This window comes from Heterodontus francisci, chromosome 30, assembly GCF_036365525.1.
Source record: "Heterodontus francisci isolate sHetFra1 chromosome 30, sHetFra1.hap1, whole genome shotgun sequence".
In the NCBI taxonomy this organism is placed as follows: domain Eukaryota; kingdom Metazoa; phylum Chordata; class Chondrichthyes; order Heterodontiformes; family Heterodontidae; genus Heterodontus; species Heterodontus francisci.
The window spans coordinates 32,531,712-32,556,678 of record NC_090400.1 but is presented as its reverse complement, the minus strand read 5'-3'; the positions used below and the strand labels follow the sequence as shown (position 1 = coordinate 32,556,678).

At 41.0% G+C, this 24,967-nt stretch overlaps 1 protein-coding gene and 1 long non-coding RNA gene across 3 annotated transcripts in view; both read right to left on the bottom strand.

Annotated features, from left to right (window-relative positions):
- vkorc1l1 (vitamin K epoxide reductase complex, subunit 1-like 1) overlaps positions 1-21,664 on the bottom strand; it is a 43,654-nt gene extending 21,990 nt beyond the window's left edge. Inside the window, exons 1-2 of one of the 2 annotated variants that reach the window (XM_068010304.1) lie at positions 21,429-21,664; positions 8,397-8,469 (exon numbers count right to left, since the gene is read on the bottom strand). In XM_068010304.1, coding sequence (XP_067866405.1) covers positions 8,397-8,469; positions 21,429-21,619 — 264 coding nt within the window. In that variant the 5' untranslated portion in view covers positions 21,620-21,664. The remainder of the gene's footprint in view (positions 1-8,396; positions 8,470-21,428) is intronic. The other variant, XM_068010305.1, reaches the window with a different exon arrangement.
- Positions 8,487-19,882, bottom strand: LOC137346660 (uncharacterized). Its single transcript, XR_010968745.1, has 3 exons — positions 19,781-19,882; positions 18,408-18,461; positions 8,487-8,619 (listed from the first exon to the last, which is right to left on the bottom strand). It is a non-coding gene; the product is annotated as an uncharacterized lncRNA (long non-coding RNA).
- Positions 21,665-24,967: the final 3,303 nt, after the last annotated feature.

The following is a 24,967-nucleotide window of genomic DNA, read 5'->3' as shown; positions in this document are numbered from 1 at the left end:
GTCCATCGTGTTGTGTGACACTAACAGTGCTAAACGGGACAGATTCAGAATAGATCTGGCAGCTTAAAACTGGACATCATTGAGCCGCTGTGGAGCATCAACAGCAGCAGAACTGTATTCAACCACAATCTGCAACCTCATCAGCTGGGATATCCCTCTCTATATGATTACCATCAAGCCAAGGGATCAACTCTGATTCAATAAAGAGCACAGGACAGCATGCCAGGGGCAGCACCAGGCATACCTAAAAATGTTGTCAATCTGGTGAAACTATAACACAGGACTACTTGCATTCTAAAACAGTGGAAGTAGCATGCAATAACAAGAGCTAAGCGATCCCACAATCAACTGATCAAATCTAAGCTCTGCAGTCCGGCCACATCCAGTCGTGAATGGTGGTGGACAATTAAACAACTAACAGAGAAGGAGGCTCCCCAAATATCCCCATCCTCAATGATGAAGGAGCCTAGCACATCAGTGCAAAAGAAAAGGCTGAACCATTTGTGACCATCTTCAGCCAAAAGTGCTGAGTGGATGATCCATCTCAGCCTCCTACCGAGGTCCCCACGATCATGGATGCCAATCTTCAAACAATTTGATTCACTCCAAATGATATCAAGAAACAGTTGAAGGTACTGGACACAGCAAAGGCTATGTGCCCTAACAACATCACAGCTGTAGTACTGAAGACTTGTACTCCAGAACTAGCCGCAACCCTAGCCAAGCTGTTCCAATACAGCTACGACACTGCCATTTACCTGAATGTAGAAAATTGCCCAGGTATGTCCTGTCCACAAAAAGCAGGACAAATCCAAACTAGCCAATTACTGCCCCATCGGTCTACTCTCGATTATCAGCAAAGTGATGGAAGATGTCAGCAACATTGCTATCAAGTGCCACTTAAACAGCAACAACCTGCTCACTGATGCTCAGTTTGGGTTCCGCAAGGGACACTTGGCTCCGGACCTCATTACAGCCTTGGTCCAAAAATGGACAAGAGAGCTGACCTCCAGAGGCGAGACCAGAGTGATTGCCCTTGATATCAAGGCAGCATTTGACTGGTGTGGCATCAAAGAGCCCTCACCAAATTGAAGCGAATAGGAATCAGGGATAAACTCTCCATTAGTTGGAGTCATACCTAAAACTAAGGAAGATGGCTGTCATTGTTTGAGGCCAATCATCTCAGTCCCAGGACACTGCTGCAGGAATTCATCATGGTAGTGTCCTAGACCCAACCATCTTCAGCTGCTTCATCAATGACCTTCCCTCCAATCATAAGGTCAGGAGTGGGGATGTTTGCTGATTGTACGATGTGCAGTACCATGCGCAACTCCTCAGATACTGAAGCAGTCCATGTCCATATGCAGCTTGGGCTGATAAGTGGCAAGTAATATTCGCCCCACACAAGTGCCAGGCAATGACCATATCCAACAAGAGAGATTCTAACCATCTCCCCTTGACATTCAACAGCATTACCATCACTGAATCCCCCACTATCAACATCCTAGCAGGTAATGTTACCATAGACCAGAAACTGAACTGGAGCAAACATAAATACTGTGGCTACAAGAGCAGGTCAGAGGCTGAGAATTCGGTGGCAAGTAGCTCACCTCCCGACTCCCCAAAGCCTGTCTACCATTAACAAGACAAGTCAGGAATGTGATGGAATACTCTCCACTTGTCTGAATGAGTGCGGCTCCAGTAACACACAGGAAGCTCGACAGCATCCAGGACAAAGCAGCCGGTTTGATCAGCATCCCAGCCACCACCTTAAACATTCACTCCCTTGACCGCAGATGCGCAGTGACAGCAGTATGTACCATCCACAAGATGCACTGCAGCAACTCACCAAGACTCCTTTGACAGCACCTTCCAAATCCATGACCTCTACCACCTAGAAGGAAAAGGGCAGCAGATGGTAGTGTTCCCTCACATCTGCAAGTTCCCCTCCAAGCCACACACTGCCCTGACTTGGAACTATATCACCATTCCTTCACAGTCGCTGGATCAAAATCCTGAAACTTCCTCCTTGACAGCAGTGTGGGTGTACCTGCACCATAAGGACTGCAGTAGTTCAAGAAAACAGCTCACCAACAACTTCTCAAAAGCAGTTAGGGATGGGCACAAATGCCGGCCTTGCCAGCGACACCCACATGCATTGTTATAATCATGGGTGTTTCTATTAACTGTACCACTCCTAATATTTGTTCAACATTCAACAATCACATCCTGCTTTTACAAATCAGAATTGTGGTCGATCATTAGCTTGAAATACATCCAACGTCAAGACAATGTGGGCATATTCACTGCCCATCCACACACTTTACAGGCTGCAACTAGCATAATTTACAGATGTTGACAATGCATCAAAAAGTATTGATCAGAAACACTGAACATGAAATTTTTGCAATGTCAACACATTTCCAAACATTCCATGAGTAACCAGTGCTATTAGCAGCATATACCAAACACATTGATCCATTCTCAATGGCAACAGTTCAGAGACACTTTCTAGCACACCAAACAATTATAGCAAAAGTCTCAAAGAATTCAGACAACTTTGAAATCAGTTTGCCAACAGTCAATCACCTTCATTCTAGTGTTTCTATATTTGGCTGCTGAATATAATTGTTGGCACCTTATAATGGTCTAATGAAACCATATTTGTCGGAAGTTTGGCTTTCTCATCTCTGACAAGAGTAATGACTAAGCTTTTGGTTAAGTTACTTCAAGTAGAAATCCTTGCATAGTGGTATTCAGGGCATTGTGCATTTTGACTTTTCCAAATTTAGACTTTCACTTTAGAATCTAAACATACCCTCCTCCTGCAATACTTTGGATTTCTGCTTCAACTGAGATTTAGTTATAAACGACAATACTATGCACAGACTTAAGAATGTAACCATCTTTGTTTTATCTGACTCCTGCCCTCTTTTTTAATTTTCCTACAGATACTAATAGATATACCTTAAAATGAAAGCATAATTTAATAATTTCAATTTTTATTACTGCAAGTCCAAATATTCATGTAATTCTATCTCCTTTTGGTCACATGACAGCTTTGTTCTAAGTTTAGAAAACAATCTAACCCTTTCTTCCCTACCTTGTACTACAATAGAGATGGTGGGCTGCCAACCTGCTGCTAGGTTTTCCTGATATTGCTCTATGAGTGACTGGCCACAAATTTAATGAGCAAAGCCCACCTAAATTTGTTCACCCACAGCAGTATCCAACTGCTTCTTAAATGATTTCAGGGTTTTCACCTCTACTGGAGTATTCAGAAGTCCTTTTAAGTATTGCTCATTTGGAGACAAAGTACTTCCTGAAATCAGCCTCAAATTATCTTTTAGTAGTTTGAACCTTTAACTATCTTTTAGAAGATCAGCTCTCAAATGCCTTCTTTTCAGGTTGAGTGGCATGAAGGTGCTTCAATATGACTCATACTTTACTTTTAACCTGCCCCATTAATAGCATCTGGCCTCCATTCAGGACTTGCCAGGATGGCTGTTTACTGCATGGAGAAGGGGTAGGCCATTGAAGACGGAGATGAAGAGGAATTTCTTCACTCAGAGTGTAGTGATTCTTTGGAATTCTCTACCCCAGAGGGCTGCAGAAGCTCAATCATGGAGCACATTCAAGACAGAAATCAATAGATATTTGGATACTAATGACATCAAGGGATGTGGAGAGAGTGCGGGAAAGTGGCGTGAGGTAGATGATCAGCCATGATCTAACTGAATAGCGGAGCAGGCTCGACAGGCTGAGTACCCTACTCCTGCTCATATGTTCCTAAGTTAACAGCATTGGATAGCTAGTCCACTGAATAGATTAAGTCAATAAGCTTGTAGTTAGCAATGTTTCCAGAACCTCTTTAACCCCATCCTGATCAGCAGACACGGATGAACTTGTTGCCTCGTCTTCCTCTGGGTAGATGATGTTAGTCCTCAAGACATCTGCGTGAACTTCAGTCTCTGGAGCTACTGCTTATACCTCCTGAATCCTCCTCTGCCCATGGGTAAATTCACCTTCTACACTGGTATTTGTATTTGCACTAGCTGTCTTAAACTTTACTGTCCTTGATCTCAGGAAAACATGTGCATTTAAGTGGTTCACAGATCTGCCTGTATCTGGCTGGCATTGTTATACAAGCTTTGAAGTTACACTTCCAATTTTACAGAAACAGCCTTGCATATATGCTAAAACAATGACTCCTACACCATCCACTACAAAGACTGCTAAAAGAATTACAACTAGAGCAAGAACCAATGATTGAAGACTTTAGTATCAAAAACACCACTTAAGTATCCTTAATTTCCAGAGGCCTCCTCAATTCTATTGATGAATGTCAGTTACACATATTAGAAGAGTTCCGATCTTTTAGTGTCAATCATCTAACACAGCTATGTTGGTTCCCAGATGACCTCTAACTCAATGAAGCTCCAGCACTTAGACACACCAGGTCACTCATTTGGTCTCTGGTTTCTCACTTCTTCACTAAGAGATCACACAAAAGTCCAGATAAAACAGGACATCTTTATGTCCACCATAATGAACAGTCTGTAGGCCTATGGTCTTGACTTTCGATCGTGGCAAGGAATGCTTGAATTTGTATAAGCCATCGTGATTTAATTAGGATAAGCCTTTTTCTAGCATTCTGACTGTTGATTCCATCTTGAGGACATATTTAAAGCAATTCTCAGGGCATTTCACCTATAATGGACCCATTTACATTTTGCTCCAATTGAAATATTATACCAACAGGTACAGCATGTACACATTCAACATAAGAGATCATGAACACCATAAGCTGCACAAGTCCAGTCTGTTTGACTACTAAGAAATTTATCCAGGCCCAGGTCAGTGTCAGCAGGCTACACGATTACAGAATTCTACAGCCAATCCCAATCTCTTACCACCATCCCCTACAACAAAACCCTTATCTGCACAAAAACAATCCAAAAGCAAGATAATGCTGAAGCATTTGCAACAATCTTCAGCCAGAAGTGATGAGTTGATGATCCATCTCGGCCTCCTCCTGCAGTCCCCAGCATCACAGTTGCCAGACTTCAGCCAATGATTCACTCCGCATGATATCAAGAAACGACTGAAGGCACTGGATACTGCAAAGGCTATGGGCCCTGACAACATTCCAGCAATAGTACTGAAGACCTGTGCTCCAGAACTTGCTGCGCCCCTAGCCAAGCTGTTCCTGTACAGCTACAACATTGGCATCTACCCTGCAATATGGAAAATTGCCCAGGTATGTCTCGTACACAAAAAGTAGGACAAGTCCAACCTGGCCAATTACCACCCCATCAGCCTACTCTCAATCATCAGTAAAATGATGGAAGGTGCCATCAAGCTGCACTTGCTTAGCAATAACCTGCTCAGTGGCGCTCAGTTTGGGTTCCGCCAGGGCCACTCAGCTCATGACCTCATTACAGCCTTGGTTCAAACATGGACAAAAGAGCTGAACTCAAGAGGTGAGGCAAGAGTGACGGCCCTTGACATCAAAGCAGCATTTGACCGAGTATGGCATCAAGGAGCCCTAGCAAAACTAAGGTCAATGGGAATCAGGGGGAAAACCCTCTGCTGGCTGGAGTCATACCTAACACAAAGCAAGATGGTTGTGGTTGTTGGAGGTCAATCATCTAAGCTCCAGGACATCACTGCAGGAGTTCCTTAGGGTAGTGTCCTAGGCCCAACCATCTTCAGCTGCTTCATCAATGACTTTCCTTCAATCATAAGGTCAGAAGTGGGGATGTTCGCTGATGATTGCACAATGTTCAGCACCATTCGTGACTCCTCAGATACTGAAGCAGTCTGTGTAGAAATGCAGCAAGACTTGGACAATATCCAGGCTTGGGCTGATAAGTGGCAAGTAACATTCGTGCCACACAAGTGCCAGGCAATGACCATCTCCAACAAGAGAGAATCTAACTATCTCCCCTTGACATTCAATGGCATTACCATCGCTGAATCCCCCACTATCAACATCCTAGGGGCTACCATTGACCAGAAACTGAACTGGAGTAGCCATATAAATACCATGGCTACAAGAGCAGGTCAGAGGCTAGGAATCCTGCGGCAAGTAACTCACCTCCTGACTCCTCAAAGCCTGTACACCATCTACAAGGCACAAGTCAGGAGTGTGATGGAATACTCTCCACTTGCCTGGATGGGTGCAGCTCCAACAACACTCAAGAAGCTCGACACCATCCAGGTCAAAGCAACCCGCTTGACTGGCACCCCATCTACAAACATTCACTCCCTCCACCACCATTGCAGAGTGGCAGCAGAGTGTACCATCCACAAGATGCACTGCAGCAAGGCTCCTTAGACAGCACATTCCAAACACACGACCTCTACCAACTAGATGGACAAGGGCAGCAAATGCATGGGACCACCACCACCTGCAGGTTCCCCCTCCAAGTCACACACCATCCTGACTTGGAACTATAATCACCTTCCTTCACTGTCGCTGGGTCAAGATCCTGGAACTCCCTTCCTAACAGCACTGTGGGTGTACCTACCCCACATGGACTGCAGCGGTTCAAGAAGGCAGCTCACCACCACCTTCTCAAGGGCAATTAGGGATGGGCAATAAATGCTGGCCTGGTCAGCGACACCCACATCCCATGAATGAATAATAAAAAAAAAAGATTTGTATTGCTTACTGTAATACTGGATTTTCAGCATTCAAGATGACTAAAATAACCAGATGGGCAGATGAGGTAACTAATGGTTAGCAGCTTAAGGTATTTGAGCTGCTGCAGAAATACTTCTAACTATTCTTCCTTAACTTACAACCAAATAAGCTCAATTTGAATACTTCAGAAAAAACAACCTGGGGTATTCAGAGTAAAAACTGCATCAAACAAACCAGCTACAAATTACGCTTCACAGCATAGTAAGACAATCCATAAACATCTCTACTTCATCTCTATTCTAATAAAAAGAGCCTTTTTGGATCCTCTGATTGGTTATCTGATTGGTCCATTCAGTTTGTTTCTCCTCTAGTGATTTGACTGATCTGTGGGAATATGACCACAACTTTAATTCTTCTAGCAATTTGATGGAAGCCATGATTGTATTATTGGTCACCTCATTACTACAAATGAATCCCCATTTAGCCAGCAACTCAGTTCATTCAGGCCTCAGTGCTTCTCTCAGTCCCAGATCTGCCCCTTCTTTCATCATCATCTCACCACAGATCAAATCCAACCCAATAACTTTACAGTCCCATCTCAGATGTTATACAATTAAAAAATGCTTTGTTTTTCCTCCTACAGACTCCTATCTTCAATAACCCCAATGTTTAATCTCTTCACTGTCAGCTAGATGCTCCCAGGATGCTTTTTCTTTTTACTGCAATTATCTCCATTAATTGTTACTGTTGTGCCCCCCTTGCATCGCAAAATTCTTGTATCTTTTCCTCACTTGTCACTGCCAGACTTCAAAGGACAGCTTCCCCGATGGCCTTGTGGGTAAAGGCACAACCCAGTGTAGGACTAGATCATACTGATCAAAAAAAACTTTTAATATAGAATGTACATGCGAGGGGGGGATAACTGGGTTCAGCAGTTTATACCCTCCCCTGATGAACCTGGAAGGTTCAATTGGCTGAGGTGCCAGAGAACTTAAACATCCATGACCAATGGCCTAGATTTTGCAGTCAGCGGGAAAGGAACGATGCTTGCTGTTCATTACACTTCAGCAAGAGAAACGAAGCATGCCTTCTCAGAGTAATTTACAGAAAGTGAGAATGTGGAACTCATCATCACATGGAGTTCTTGTGGCGAATAGTGATGCATGTAAGGGGAAGCTCGATAAGCATATGAGGGAGAAGAGAGTAGAGGGTATAGTGCTAGAGTTAGAGGATGAAGGATGCTAGGAGGCTCGAGTGGCGAATACATGCTGTTTCTGAGCTGTATGTTCTATGTACTTCTACGCAAAGTTATTGCACTCTGGAACAGATACTGAAGCCTGCTGTTGGTATGGATTTGCTTAAGCTCAAAAGAAAGCTGCACAAGTTCCTAAGAGAGGAGGGCATTGCCAGTTGTAAAGGGAAAGTGATGGTCTACCTGCAATTTATGGATTACTGCAGACGCCTTGAACTTGGTTCAACTGCTGTAAGAAATTGGAGAGGAAATTCCCAGAGCTCTTTCTATATTGGCCTCAGGGCTTTCTGTTACCTCTCCCAGGAGATACATGATTTGGGGTGGGGGGGTGCGGGTGGAGGGCTGGAAGAAAAAAAGTGATCAATGCAGCCACTGCTGCACCATGTATGAATGGGACAAATTTGATGGACTTGACTATCTTTTCCCTTTCCTTTTTTAAAAAAACATATGTACACTGCACAACAGTAGCATGGCACAAATATATTTGCACCTTACCTCTCTTAGAAGGCACTCCATCCTGAAACCTTTGCCGTCAGACTGCTGCTCATCCTGCAGGGGTGGCCGGGACCTGGGGTTTGGAAGGAGATGGGTTCAGACGAAGTGATATTCTCTCAGTGAGCACACATCTGTCCAACCCAGTCAGTGCCAATTAACCGACAGGTGCCTTCTCAGATATGTGTATCTTCCCGCTTGTAAATGTGAGCTCATGTCCTTTGTTCTAGTTTGTTGTCATTTCAAATATAAAATCAAGTTTCAATTTATGTAATCCCTTAAGGATCTTAAATCTACAGAATTTCCATCATCCTCAAACTACTTCAATAATTGTTGTGCAATACCTCTATCTCATAAATGCATGTTTTTATTTTATTAAATTTACCCCTCATTAGGGATGCCTTCTGATACATTTTCCACAAAAAATACTAGGCTCACTGGATCAGCTCAATGTTCTTTTTAGATTGATGTTAACGTAAACTACTTTCAGCCAATGAATACTGATTCCATTTTTATTGATTCCTTCAATGGCAAGGTTGACAGATTTTGTAAGCTACTGCTTGAAGTACTCTCGTATGAAGTCCATCGAGGATCTGGTGCCCGCTCTTCCTTTAATTTCCTCAACTAATTGGCTATCAATATTAGCAGAAAAAGGTGATGAACTTAAAAATGTGGTACAATATTTTATTCAATAAGCACTCCACTTTCCAAATCCCCATGAACTTCACAAAGCATCAGTGAAGCCCAGGGGATAGAAGAATTAAGAGGAGACCACTAGTCTAAGAAATTTTAAAAGAGCGCACTAAGGGTTTAACTAACTTCTGTAAAACTCTTTTTTTAAATCTATATCATATTATTCATTTTGCTCTGTCACTTCAGGATTCCCCTCCTCCCAGTTAGGCTTCCCCTTAGTAAAGGTCAATGCAAAGTACTTATTAAATATCACTGAATTTTAAGCACTGATTATCCTCTCAGGAGTCCCATCTCGCATTTGACAATTTTAATGATATACCTGTAAAATACTTCACTGTTTATTGATATTTTTGAATTGGTTCCTTATACTGCCACATAGCTTGCCTTACCCTAGTTTTAGCACTTTATTTTCTCATTCTCCTTGAGTTTCTTATTGGACTGAATTTTGGTATAGCAGGTCATCTAAGAACATCTGCCTTTAGACTTGCCCTTGTATATTTAATTTTTAGTTTGCATGGCAAGTTGCTGAAAGTGTGAGCTGATTAACGGTGCAGCAACAGAAACAGCATCTGGGACCTCAGTGAAGAAGGCAAGCAACTGTGCATCTCTAAGCAATCAGATTGGAGGTCTATTACCAGTATAAAGACTGATAAGTAAATGTAAGTTAAAGTGGGTGAATTTAATGTCAAATCAGGTTCAGAAAGAGAGAGAGGAAATGAGAAATATTAGATTAAAAGAGGACAGAAATAAGTAGCAAACAAAAACTTTTACATTTAAATTTTACATTTTTAAAATTTCTAAAAATTAAAAACATGAGCGAATAAGTCTTCACGGTGGCAATTGTCATTGCAGGAAAGGTTGACATTTATCACATCATTTAAAGATACTTATAATGGAATAGACAAGACTCAACTTTCCACAGTAGGTTTAGTTCAGATCTACTGTGCAAATACAGCAACTTCACACTATTCAATGGATTTCAACAGTGAGCCAGACAGCGAGATGCAGCTTTCATAAAGCTAACGAGAGTGGCACAATTTAAGACAGCAACCGTGGGCATTTGAGTTTAATTATGCATGCAGCTGGCCCTTGCCTGAAGTTACTGTACTGTTTGTGCATAAATAATTTTAATTTGTTTCTATTTATTCATAAAATTACTAGTTTCCTTTTTTTAAATTGGAATATAATTACTCTGTACCTTTACAGTCTCTTTTTTAAAAAATCTCACTGCTGCTCGACAGTACTGTATGCCAATTTGTCCTTCCTAAAATCTTCCCTGATCCAATCTGGCATTCGAGCTTTTGTATTGACTTTCCAGTTGGACATGTAACCTCATTATGGTCACCATTTCTTCTAACAATCACCACCACCATTTATATAATGCCTTAACCTAGTAAACCGCCCTAAGGTGTTTCACAAGAGAGTTAGCAAACAAAATTGGACACAAAAAAAATTAGGACATTGACCAAAAGCTTGGTCAAAGTGGTGGGTCTTAAGGAGTATCTTAAAGGAGGAAAGGATGAGATAGAGTGGCAGAGAGGTTTAGGGAGGGAATTCCAAAGCTCAGGCACTGAATGCATGTTTCCAATAATTAAGCAATATTAGGGATATGCAAGAGGCCAGAATTGGAGAGGCACAGGGAACAAGAGTTGTGGGGCTTAAGGAGGCTACAGAGGTAGGGAGGGACAAAGCCGTGCAGGGATTTGAAAACAAGGATGACATTTTTTTTTAAAGTGATGCTGGACCGGGAGACAATGTAGGTCTGTGAGCACAGGGTTGATGGGTGAACAGGACTTGACGTGAGTTAGGATGCCGGCAGTTGAGTATTGGGTGAGCTCAAATTTCAATTGCACTCACCCATATTTAGCTCATCCATCTGGTCTATTTAATTACTCATAACCAGATCTAGCAACACCTCCACCATTGTGGGCTGCCTAACATACTGCTTGAGGAAGTATTGGACATGTTCTAGTAATTCCATTTCCTTTTCTGTTTATTCCCTCTCTGTCTCATATCAATACACAGATAACCAAAATCTGAGCAATTGTTATTCCTACTCATCTCTCTGATTACATACTTACTCTTCTATTTCCTTTCCACAATTTGGAAGTCTGTAATACATCCTACTAATATAATACCCTTACTAATATAACACTTTTTTTTTAAATCTTTGAGCTCCAACCATATTGACTACCTGCAGCCCTTCCATGGCCAAATCAACTTATTCTACACCAGGTATTTCCTATTTTGTCAATTGTTAGTCTCCATCCATTATGTTTACTTTCCATTCTTGTTTCATTTGCAGTCAGTTTCCTGTTAATGAAACTAAGTCCAGATCTTCCTGTAAAATAATTGCTTCCAGTTCCCCCAGTATATTACCCACACTCCTCCACTGCAGTACATGCATCTTAGCCCATTATTCCAGCCCATCCGTGCAAGTTTAAATGACTTGTCACTTCCTTGTAATCATTTTGCCGGTATATTAGCACCCTGCCTGTTCAGATGTAGCTCTTTCCAGATGGAATAGCTCCTACAGTCCCAGAATTAGTAGCAATGCCCAAAGTCGATTATTAGTCTAAACCTCTGGATTACTAGATAATTAACATAACCACTACACTGCCATACCCATTCCTATACAAGTACTGTTTACGATGAAAGCAAGAGCTCCATTTACCAAACAAAACACCCATAGTCAACAAGAGGTGAAATACAACAAAACTAAAGGAAGGAGCATAAAATAGTACATCTAGGGCACTGGGAGAGATATAAAGCACAGCACAAAAGACAAAAGAGATAGCAAGGGCTGTAATAAGGAATATGAAAAGAAACTCGAATGATATAATTGTAAAAACTTATGCTAAACTTCATAATATAAGACAAAGGGTAGTCAAGCATAACATGGGTCCTTTGAAAGGATTTACAGGCAATATTGCAAATGAAAGTAAGGGTTATGTCAGTCTTTGCAGTAGGGGAAGAGGATCACATACCTGATATTCCAGGGAAGCTCAAAGTTTAGAAATACAGCACTGAAACAGGCCCTTCGGCCCACCGAGTCTGTGCCGACCATCAACCACCCATTTATACTAATCCTACACTAATCCCATATTCCTATCACATCCCCACCTATCCCTATATATTTCCCTACCACCTACCTATACTAGGGGCAATTTATAATGGCCAATTAACCTATCAACCTGCAAGTCTTTGGCATGTGGGAGGAAACCGCAGCACCCGGAGGAAACCCACGCAGACACAGGGAGAACTTGCAAACTCCGCACAGGCAGTACCCAGAATCGAACACGGGTCCCTGGAGCTGTGAGGCTGCGGTGCTAACCACTGCGCCACTAAAGAAGGGCTCGAAGTCATTAAAGCTAAAGCAAGAAAACAGTATTTTTTAAAAAAAGGCACTAAGGATTGACACATCCCAAGGTCCTGATTTAACAAAGGTGAGAGAGAAATCAGGAAATTATAGACCTGTTAGTCTAAAATCTGCTGTGGGGAAGTTTTTGGAAACTATAATTAAGGGCAGAGTGACTGAGCAGAAGAGAATTTTGATCCGATTAGAGGGAGCAAACATGGATTCATAAAAAGTGTGGTCATGTCTCAACTACCTAATTGAATTTTTTGAGGAAGTAACTAAAATAGTAGACATAGTAGAGGAATGTCTAAGGGTGTAGTTTATAAGTACTTCCAGACAGCATTTGAAAGATTCTACATAAAAGACTGTTAGCTAAAATTAAAGCTCAAGGAATTGAAGGCAAATTATTGACCTAGTTAGGAGATTAGTTAGGCTGTAGAAGACAGAGTAGGGATAATGGGTACGTTGTTGAATTGGAAAGAAGTGACTAGTGGTGTCCCACAAGTATCTGTCCTGGGGACTCAATTATTCACTATATTCATTAATGACTTAAATAACAGAGAGCCACATACCAAAGTCTGCCAATGAAACAAAAACTGCTATCAATGTAAAATAGTGTAGGTAGAAGCGTAACTTTACAAAGTGATATTAATGGATTAAGTGAGTCGGCATAACTGTGGCAGATGGATTTCAATGCAGGCAAGAGTAAGGTCAATCCATTTTGGCTAAAAAGGACAGATCCAAGTTTTGTTTTGAATGGTGAGAAGCTAGGGACAACGGAGGTCTGAAGAGATTTAGGGATTCAGGTACACATCACTAAAATGCAGTGGTCAGGCACACAAAAAACAAGCAAAATTAGCCTTTGTATCTAGAGGGTGAGAAAATTTTACTGCAGGTATACAAATCCCTGGTTAGAGCACATCTCAAGTAATCAGGTCACCATGCCTTAGAAAGGATATATTGGCCTTGGAAGCAGTACAGATTCACAAGAATGTTACCAGAGATTCAAGGGTTAAATTATGAGGGGAGCTTATATAAATTTAGCTTGTATTTCCTGAAATATAGAAGATTAAAGGATGATTTGATTGAGATTCTTAGGATTTTGAAAGGAATTGATAGGCTAGATAGAGAAATTTATTCTGCTGGTCGGGGAGTCGAGAACAGACGGAACATAACCTTAAAATCAGACCCAGGCCACTCAGAAGAGAAGCTAAGAAAAACTTCTTCATACAAAGGCTAGCGGAAGTCTGAAACTCTCCTACAAAAAAAGCAGTAGATGCTAGATCAATATGTAATTTTAAATCCAAGATCAAAAGAAATTTGCAAGCCAAGTGATATGGAATCAAGGTGGATAAAATGGAGTTGGGATACACATCAGCTATGATCTCATTGAATGATGGAGTAGTTCAAGGGGCTGAATAGTCTCCTCCCGTTCCTATGTTTTGCTAATACAGGACTTGCATAAGACATACAGGAAGCAAACCTGCTTAAATTATTTACCATATTCTGCATTGTAACTCAACAGATGTCTTGCTTCTACAGCTTGCAAAAATTCATCCATATTAGCAAAGATATTTTGTTCAATCAGTACAAAGGTAAACTTACCAAAGTTTGAAATTAGTGTATAAAGCTCCCAGGAAGTTTGCTAAATTGCCATTACATTTTTAATGAGAATGGAGGCATTCCATCACAAGGAGAGGCATTGCAGGCTTCTGTCATATACAATACTGAAGCAGACCGAAGAGCTGGCTGCCTTTCCACTGTCTCAACTAACAAGACACTAAGCTAGCGAGGGAGAAAATACTTTCAACAAACAAAGGCAAGACACTGGTGGAAGTTGGTCTTCCATCTTTAAAATCAGACACAAACAAGAAAAACTTGCTCAACATAATCTGAGACTGGTCTTCCTAAAATATTAGTAACAGTAGTCAAATAAAACCACACAACCTCATCCACAGCAACATGCTGAACTTCTAATTAGCATTCCTTGCTGTTATTTTAAGCACTAACTATTTGAATGGTATTGCATTGCTTTGATATCTACATTTTCAGCTAGCCAAGTTTGCCTCAGACTAAGGCAGAGACCATTCTTCCATTTTTTGCGAGAATGCTGGTAGTCTTCATTCCTGGGATAGGAAATAGCCTAAAGTCTTCACTTCTTGGCAAAGGGGCCCACAGGATAAGACAAAGCATATCTCTGAAGCAATGTGATATTGACTGGATATTATTTGAAATGCATCCAAGCTGCACTGGTCAGATTAGTTTAACACCATGATATGGACTTACAGTTGCAAGAAACAATTCTATAATTTTAACCAGTCTTTACACATATCACACCATCCTCACTTGGAACTATATTACCGTTCCTTCACTGCCGCTGGGTCAAAGTCCTGGAGCTCCCTTCCTCACTGCACTGTTGGTGTAGCTACACCCAAAGGACTTCTGCGGTTCAAGGGACAGCTCACCATCACCTTCTCAAGAGCAATAAGGATGGGCAATAAATTGTCATACCGCTTATCCGACACCCAGTAATCCACAAGCAGAAATTTCCTCCAACTAACGAAGCCACTGTCTTCGATCCCTGCAACAAACACCATCCCTCTCCTTGGCAACCGCCCGAGACTGACCCCAAGATGAGCTTTTGACCACATATCTGCACCAAGATCACCTATTTCTACTTCCATAATGTCACTCAACTCACCCTACCTCAGCCATGCCTGTTACTTCTAGACTTAATTATTCCAAGACACACCCGACCAGTCTCCCACATTCTATCCCAGGTAAACTGGTTTATCCAAAACACTGCTGCCCGTGTCCTAACTCTCACACATCACCCTCGCTCACTACTGTACATTGGCTTGCAGTTCAAATAAATTTACAGCATGGAGGGAGGTCATTTGGCCCATTGTGTCCATGCCAGCTGACAAGTAGCCTTCCAGCCTAATCCCATTTTTCAGCCCTTGGTCTGCAGCCTTGTAGGCTACAGCACTTCAAGTGGACAACCAAGTACATTTTAAATATTATGAGAACTTCTGCTTCTACCACTCTTTCAGACAGAGTTCCAGAACCCCAACATCCTCTGGCTGAATAAAGTTCCCCTCAAATCCCCTCTAAACCTCCTACCGCAAATCTATGCCACCTGCTTAATGACCCAATCTAGGGGAATAAGGCCTTCCCTATCCAATCTATCTAGACCCCTCAATTTTATACACTTGAATTAGGAGGCTGAGGAGAAACCTGTGTTCCAAATACAACAACCCTCGCCTCTCCAATCTTTCCTCGTAACTAAAATTCTCCATTCCAGACAACTTCCTCATAAATTTCCTCTGTACCCTCTCTAGTGCAATCACATCTTTCCTATAGTGTGGTGACTAGAACTGCACGCAGTATTCCAGCTGTGACCTAATTAGTGTTTTATACAGTTCCAGCAAAACCTACCAGCTCTTATATTCTAAGCTGCGGCTAATAAAGGCAAGCGTCCCCCTATGCCTTCTCGACCACCTTATCTACTTGTCCAGCCACCATCAAGGATCTGTGGACTCGCACTCTAAGGTCCCTCTGTTCTCAGTATCCTACCACTTATTGTGTATTCCCTTGCTTTATTAGCCTTGCCCAAGTGCATTACCTCACACTTCTCTGCATTGAACTCTTTTTTGCTGTTCCGCCCACCTGACTAGTCCACTTCCTCAAATTTCATTGGAGGCCCAAACCAGACTGTGTTCTTACCTGATGGGCACATTTCCAGCCAAACATCAGTTCAATGTTGTAAATCTCTGGTTGTAATGGAATTGTCTGATGTTCACCTCTCAAAGTGCTGAGGCCCACCGCAGCAATCCTAATTCACCCCCAGTGGAGACAAGCTATCTTCCTGCAGTCTACAGCTTTCTTCTTCTTCATCAACCACACTGCCAATTTTTGCAACGTCTGCAAACTTCTTAATCATACTGTCTATATTCTTCTCCATCCCTGTAACCCTGCAAAATATCTGCACTCCTCCAATTCTGGCCTCTTAAGCATCCCTGGTTTTGAAATACTTCACCATTGGCAGCTATGCCTTCAGCTGCCAAAGCCATATGCTCTGGAATTCCTTCCTTAAACCTTCCAAACTCTTTCCTGTGTTTCCTCCTTGAAGATGCTCCTTGAAACCTAACTTTTTTGACCATGCTTGGAGTCATCTGCCCCAATATCTCACGTGGCAGGAGTGATAACACTCCTGTGAAGTGCCTTGGGGCGTTTTACTATGTTAAAGGTGCTATATAAATACAAATTGTTGTTATTGTACATAATAACCAAGTAAAATGCATCAAATAATAAAAGTACCATGGAAAAGCAATATTCCATTATTGTAATACATTGCTAACTCATACCCTCAATAAGATAGTGACAACTCTAATTTTAAAGATCAATAAGGCAAACAGGAACTGCAATGTACCCTTGGTCTACGTCAGTAGTACAAATTTGTTACCCTCCAGTAGAATGAATACTTAGGTGCTTCACAGTGAGTACAACTCATCATCCAAAATAGAGATTTAACAGCAATTTACTTAGTTTTGACTCTCCATTCCTGGGGTGACTGAGAGACAGGAAATAGCCTAAAGTCTTCACTTCCTGGGGAAGGAGGCACACAGGAAACGCACATCGCCTTAATATTGTTTTCTGTATACTGTGCCTTCTACATGCTTTCAGCATTGGAATGTTGAAGAAGGCAGTGCTTCCAAAGTTTAGAAGATAGATTACAATCATTTCAGATTCTATACTTCATTTTGATTTCAGATTTTGAACATTCAGGTTCTTTTTATTGTTCTCATCCCTTTATCCCCCCCTCAGAAAAAAAATGAAATTATTTTCACCTGTTGTTCTATGAAGGTAATATGATGTAGTGAAAGCTGATCACATCAGCCACTCCACTTCAATGAAGTAACAGGAGCAGTGCACGTACTCCAGACCAGCTCTACTGATTTCAATGGATGTATGCAGCCAATGCCTGGATCCCCAGACTGGCTTCAGGCTGATCAGAGTGTTGCACAGAATTTACCACCATTTGGCCCAACTGGTCTGTACTGGAGTTTATACTTCACATTAGCCTCCTCCTACTGTACTTCAACTAACCCTATCTGCATATCCTTCTATTCCTTTCTCCCTTATGTACTTATCCAACTTCCCCTTAAAAGTACCAATGCTATTCATCTCAACTATTTCACAGGGTAAAAAGGTTTCGCATTCTAACCACACTCTGGATAAAGAAGTTGCTCTGGAATTCTTTATTGGATTAATTAAACGTTGGCTTCCACTAAAACCAAATGAAGCAATCCCAACAAAATATACAACTAGAGACTCAAAACACAAGATGAGATTTTGAAAGTGGAGGTGGTAAAAAATACTTTTATTGGAGATATGATTGTTAGAACACTGTAAAAGCATACAAGTGAGGGTCAAGGCCATAGTGCAGAGACTCCAAGATATAAAAGAGCTGGTTAGAAAACAAGGAAATGGTTAAGTGCTGCCAAACTTGAGTTTTGAAGGAAGTTGTGGAAAATTATGAGTTAGAGCAAGAGGCAGCCCAATGAATTTCCATTTCAACAGTTGAATTACAAATTATGTGGAATATACCAGTATTTCAGAACTACATTCACGAGACTGGGAGCGACTAAAATTCTACTAATAAAAATAAGTGAAGAATCCCAGCAACAAAAAACTTTAGCAGTATGCAACACAGTTCTTGTCTGTTCACTGCCACCTCCCCACATCACGTGCATGCTATTAGGTTGAGATGTTGAAGCTTAAAGTAAACTAAGTAGATTTTTCTGCATACTGCCAGAGAAAAAATTCTGACTTAATCCAGCCACACAATTCTGTAAGACTCCACAAACATCAACTCCATCATTCATGAACTTGAGTGGCTATAAATGACACACAGAGCAAGCTACCATATCAGCCAATACGTATTAGAGGTTATGAGATACCTTCTGCTACTGCATCACCATCTTGACTCTTTCACCTACTTCACCCAGCCTCTACTATGTAAAGGAAGAAAATTAAAAATGCAACATTAAAACATGAAACTGTACAAATACAAGGCAGTAATTTACTGTGCTGCTTGCATTTATATACAGTCTTATTACATTGAAACAGCTGCGATTCACACTATGAATTATTTTTCTAAGTGCAGCGAGTTATATAGGAAGTAAATGCTCTGGTTCTGATGTTCATTATTTACTTGGGCTTTGCTCTCATGAATCATGACATTATCATTTTATTAAAACCACTCAGTAACTCCCTTCCAGGGCAAAAGGCAGTGAATGAATTAAGTGAAAATATCAAAGCACATTTGGACTCCTCAAATTAAAATAGCATCACTACTCACTCCAACTACAAATAATTATACAGAACGATGACAAACTAGATAGTGGTAACACCCATTTATACAACATATCAAAGTAACACTGAGTATAGAAAGGGTACACAATTAACACAGGATTGAGTCATGCTATTAATGGCCAGGTCTTCAATAAATTGGCTGCAACTAATTTTGCACTTTGTAACAAGGTTCAATCTATTAACATGCAAAAAAAAACTGAGATCATATGACCACAGTTTACTGACTGGAGGAGTGTGGTTTTGTGAAATGTTCCAGCATGACAGTTACTGACAAGATGGCAAAGTCATGAGATTTTTTTTTGTGTAATTCTAGCAATGAGGAAGCAAGAAATGATCTTGAGTTTTATTTAAGAGTACAATAGAATCAGTAGTACACTGAACAATCAATTTTTGTTTTAAAACAGTTTTAAAATCAAGCGCCTACCATTTGGGGAGCCAAATGGAGTTGATATATTGAATGATAGTGTAGAGTCACCAATTAACATTATTTACCCAGGACTGATTAAATTTCTTTTTTTTTAAGCTTTTCTACACATAGGACTCCAACTCCTCCATCCAGTCTCATTGTATTTTCTAACATCAGAGCTCATGGTGCCAAATAGTTTAAAATCTGAAATCTTTGTAACTGTGAGTTCTAAGAGGTATCCTTATAGAGGGAAGCAATAGTGATAACTGGTGGAAAATAAGATTGAAATCCCACATATCAGCATATTTTTCAAAATAGGGTTCTTCATTATGGCAGTTCTCCCCTAAAAATCAGTTTGGACAAATGACGTTGTAAAGATTATGAGAGGGGCAGAAAAATAGGGAAGATGATTTGAGGTTCTGTCCCTGTTCCCTACCCCCAAAAGGCAGCCTACTTTACTACATGGGGTTATTACTGATTAAAGTAACTTCTTCATTGCTGTAATTGCAGCATTTGCTTTTTTTCAAATTCCACAACTTCGTGCCATCTTACCCATGTCATATTGGTATGTAGAAAGAGTGTGCCATATGATTCCAGTCAAGTAAACCTTTGTAATGCCAATGTTTGAACCAGGGCTTCATTTCTTGCTTCCTCTTAGCTGCAAATTATAAGAATAGATTGTTTTTAAATAAACCCCATAACTCCATGCAACCTTACTCACATGTATGTATAAAACAATCAGATATCAATGGTTCCAACTGAGCTGAGAACAAACAGGACCTCAACAACCAATCCTTGAATTGTATCAATAATTTCTAGTTTAGCACATTATGGTTGTCCTGAATTTCACCAGTTGGCTCCCAGCGAAGGCCTAGTGAACCAGAGTTCAGGTTGTTTGAAAAATTCCCTACTTCAAGGCCCAAGTTCAACACAAGGCCAACTTTTGTTGTCAAGCTGCTGCACACGTTCATTGCAATAGCATACATTACTGCAGCTTTATTCAGTGACTTAGTTACACAACTTATGATTATGCATTACTGGCAGTGAAATTAAGTTTCAAATATGCCTTCAGATCTCCTACATATTCAAAGTACACCACCATCGGCAAGTTTCCTTCCAAGCCACACACCATCCCGACCTGGAAATATAATCAACATTCCTTCACTATTACTGGATTAAAATCCTGGATCTCCCTCCCTAATAGGGCTATGAGTGTACCCACACCAGATGGACTACAGCCACTCAAGAAGGCAGCTCATCACCACCACCTCAAGGGTAATTAGGGATGGACAAATGTTGGCCCTTCCAGCGACATCCAAAGCCCATTGAAATGATTTTTAAAAAGTACATGCAGTTGGATCTGCCGACTCACATACAACTCCACATAAAACTACAACAAATCATATAAGAGACAACAATATTCTGCCACATCAATATAGTACTCATCAAAAGAGAACCTGGATATGCTTCCCCATGGACATTGCCAAATAACTGTGTCACAGATAAAGGAAGGCTGCAGAAAGCAACACCTTTAAGTATATTTCAGTCAGTGGCGTGTTTCAGCAGTCACCTCTATAATGTTATCACTGGGTTTATTTAGGATACCACCACACTACCAATAAAAGTTGAATGCCAAGCAAAAATAGATCTCAAGAGACTCACAATTCATTCAGAACCTCAAACTGCTGCCATCACTTGTAACAGATCACTAACTACGCCAGTATTTCTCTCTGGTGTGATAAAGCTGAACATATTCTCTCCAGACACATTTCAAGTTTGGTATGATAAAACCTTCACTGTTGGGTATATTTAATACATCAAACAGGTGCAGTACAAATATTTCGCATGGCTGTCTTATTCTACTGAAATCTCAGTGACAACTGTGCCATCATCTTTTTGGCCAGTGACAAAACTGCGTTACCTAATTCCATTTCCCCGACCTGTCAAACCCCTTGGCTTGGCATTGGCAATAACCCCTCCCTGCAGCTGTGCAGCAACAGTGTCAATTCATTGTGGATGAATGGGGAGCAGACTGGGGCAATGCGCTGGGCGACTGAGACACACACTCTCCAGCACTGGGTACAGTCCCGGTTGTCAGGGTACAGAGGGCCGAGCAGTTCCACGAGGAGTGGGAGGCCTGTGCCAGGCACTGCCCGCTGTCCCTTCCCTCTCGCCCCCTCCAAAGTCAGTGCCAACTCACCTCGAGCCGAACACCTTGGTGCAGCTCATCTGTTCGCTCACGTCGCACATGGCCACATAGCCGGGCTCACTGGCCCGGGCGCTCTCCACATGGTACGCGTACACAGACAACAGCACCCCGAGCAGGCAAACGCTCCCTCTCGCCACTTTCTCCCATTTCGGGGTCGCCACTTTCAGGATGGGCGCCGACATCTTCCCCTCTGCCTGCCGCTGAGGCCGAGACGTAGCGCGCTTTGATTGGCTAGGAGGGGCATTGTCGACGTCAGTATGTCGCGTCATCCCCGCCCCACTCGGGGTGGCGTCATCAAAGCCGCGCCTGACTGTGGGAGGGACAATGGGAGGTGGCCTGTAGAATGGACTGTCAACCAGGTGGTTCCACCTCCTCATTGTTCAATGTGTTAACTCAATTCTGTACAGCAAAGCACACAAAGGGATTACTAGCTCTGCACCTGATAAGTTTTTCTATTGCAAAAAATAAACTTTCACTCACCCAGTTTGTTTCCTTTGTTAATTCCTAATTTAAGTGTAGTTTATTTCTCAATGAAAAATTTGCATTGTCACATTAGTTCACAGGTCGGTCAAATCATCAGCTGCTTACCAAATCTCATAGTGGTTTTATATATTTCTGCAGTTGTACATATTCATACAACTTTTTTTAAAAGCATAGCATGAAATATTTGAGCCATAGTTTATTAATTGAACATTTGTAAATATTGGCAGATAGGAATCAGGATAATTGATTTTGTATTCTGCTGCTCACATTATTCTTGGGTTTAGCGGGAATTAATGTTGCAAATCCTGAGTCCTGCTTTGCCTAAAAAATATAACAAAGGAATATAGTCTAATATCTCTAAGTTCAAAATCTCTCAATCTGATATTTTCAAATATAAACATAACCATACATCTCTGACCATTCACTATCTACCATGGTCATTCGTCCTCTGAAATTTCATGCTGGATATCCTAAGTTTCAAACGTGCCAACCTGAACACTGTTTGGGGCTATTACTGGTGCTTTGCAGCACCTACCTTTCCCATGGCTCCAACTCTAGAAAATTATAGTCACAAATGCAGAAGGAAGGGAAATTCACTGGAGATCCAGAGGAAGACTGGCCAGTGGCAGTTCCTGTGAGATCAAGAATCCAGCTCAAAGAGTCCAGCTTTAAAGGCTTTTGAAGGATCGGACAGTAAACATTTGTGGGACATTGGGTGATGTTTACTAGCTTATGCCTTTGTTCTGATCTTCGGCAATGATTTAGGAGAGTGTGAAAACTGCCTAGGTCATGGGACGTTTGAGAATAGGCTGTAAATTAGAAAAATTAGCCTGATACCTCGATTTCCAGGTGGAATCTATACATTGGCTCCCCATCGCCCAATGCCCCAATTCTCATCCTTAGGTTCAAATCCTTTCATGGTGTCATCCCTACCTTTGTAGCCTGCTCCAGCTATATGTCCCAATAAGATCTCTGCATTCCTCTGTCTCTGACCTGTTGTGCACGCCCAACTCCTTTTGTTCCTTCATCGGTGGCTATCCCTCAGTGGTCTAGATCCTCCTTAAAGCTCTCCCTCCTTAAAACCTACCTTTTCAACCAATCTTTTGGACACTCCTGCTAATATCTTCTTCTTTGGCTTGGTGTCAATTTTTTGTCTGATTATGCTTCTATGAAACACCACTATGTTAAAAATTGCTATATAAATATGAGTTGTTGTTGCATCTTTTCTGCACTTCATCAGATCAGGGTTCTGATTTCCATCTTATATAAAAGAATATAGAGGCACTAGCAAAGGTAGAAAAGAAGATTTACAAGGATACCGGAACAGAGAGGTTATAACTTTCAGGAAAAATTGAGCAGGCTGGGGCACTTATGTTTCGAAGAGAGAGGGCTGAGAGGTGACCTGATAGAAGTCTTTAAAATTATTAAAAGGTTTGATCGAGTAGATGTAGGGAAGATGTTTCCACTTGCAGTGAAAGCAAAATTAGGGCCCCTAATTATAAGGTAGTGACTAATAAATCCAATAGGGAATTCAGGAGAAACTGCGTTATCCAGAGAGTGGTGAAAAAGTTGAACTCACTACCACAAGACATAGTTGAAGTGAATAGCACATATGCATTTAAGGAGAAGCTGCATAAACACATGAGGGAGAAAGGAATAGAAGGATATGCTGATAGGATTAGAGGGGAGGGTTGAGTCTCACATTGAGCATAAACACCAGCATAGACTAGTTGGGCCAAACGGCCTGTTGCAGTGCCGTATATTCTATGTAATTACTGAATTAGAACTTAGCAAAATGTGCATACTCAATTTTTTTTAAATATCCATCTAAAATACCAATTATATATTAAATGTTGTCATGGACTGTGTCTTTCATTGAAAACTATTTCACAAGTATCCACAGTACTTGTGAATCTTACAGGTGGATTTCTAACAAGTACTTTCAATTCTAAAGGTGTCATTCCATTTGGCAAACAATAGCTATTTTTTTATCGTGAGAGGATATCACCCTGAGATTGTACAAATGCTTACCAGGTTCCCACAAATCATTCAGACGCGTTTCAGAAAAAAAATTCATACACCATTTCCACCACCCATAACTGAAATTTCTATGTTCAATGTAAACAAATTAAAAAGTTCAATTTTTTCACAACATCATGAATATATTTATCCACTGAATTGTCTTTTGATGCCTTCATTAAAGTTTTTTTTATTTGAAGCATCCCTCAAAATCCTAGACGAGGAGTTCAGCTGTAAATCTGTAAGCTAATTTTGGATTATGCAGTCTGAGCATGTGTCTAGTTTTCTAGGATACATCAATATCATTCAATCAGTGGAACTGATTGAATTGTTTTTAAAGATTCTAGGACTTACCATTACAGATTTTAAAATAATGTTGGACAACAAAAAAGTGGAAAAGTTTTAAAAGGTTTGAAAATAAATGTATATTGAGCTTAATTCAGTGAGCTTAAAAAAATGCACCTATTAAATTTTGAAGCCAACTAATTATCCACTTGTGTTTCCTTCACAATTAGAAAAAGTCAACCATGTCTGGGTGTCCCTGGAGACAGAGCACGCAGTGTTCATCGGTATGCTTGAGGGCTTCCATGACAGTGAGCACTGGAGGTACTGGAGTGCACAGTCGACATGGAGAAAATATTATGCTTTAATTTGATAAGTTTCCGTTTTGTTTTTTTTATCTGTAATCTGGAGCTTATTGTGCATGCCCCTTTAAAACTGGGGCACTTGTTATTTGGATTATTGATTGATCATCCTAATTGGCAATTAAAACATCAGAAAAGGTCTTCACATTGCTTACATGACTTACAGTTACTGGGGTCTTGGAGAAGGGTTGAGCGAGTGAGAAAGAAAGAAAGAGAGAGCATATATATTCATTTAATGCTACTTCAATTTTCAAACAAAACCCTTAGAGCAACAGATTATCAAATCTGTGTTTTGTAGAGAAAGTCAAAAGTAATCACTTACATCTTAAGACAAAGGGTGAGAGAACAAAAGACACAAATAAGGAGCTAAGCAGAAATGCCTCT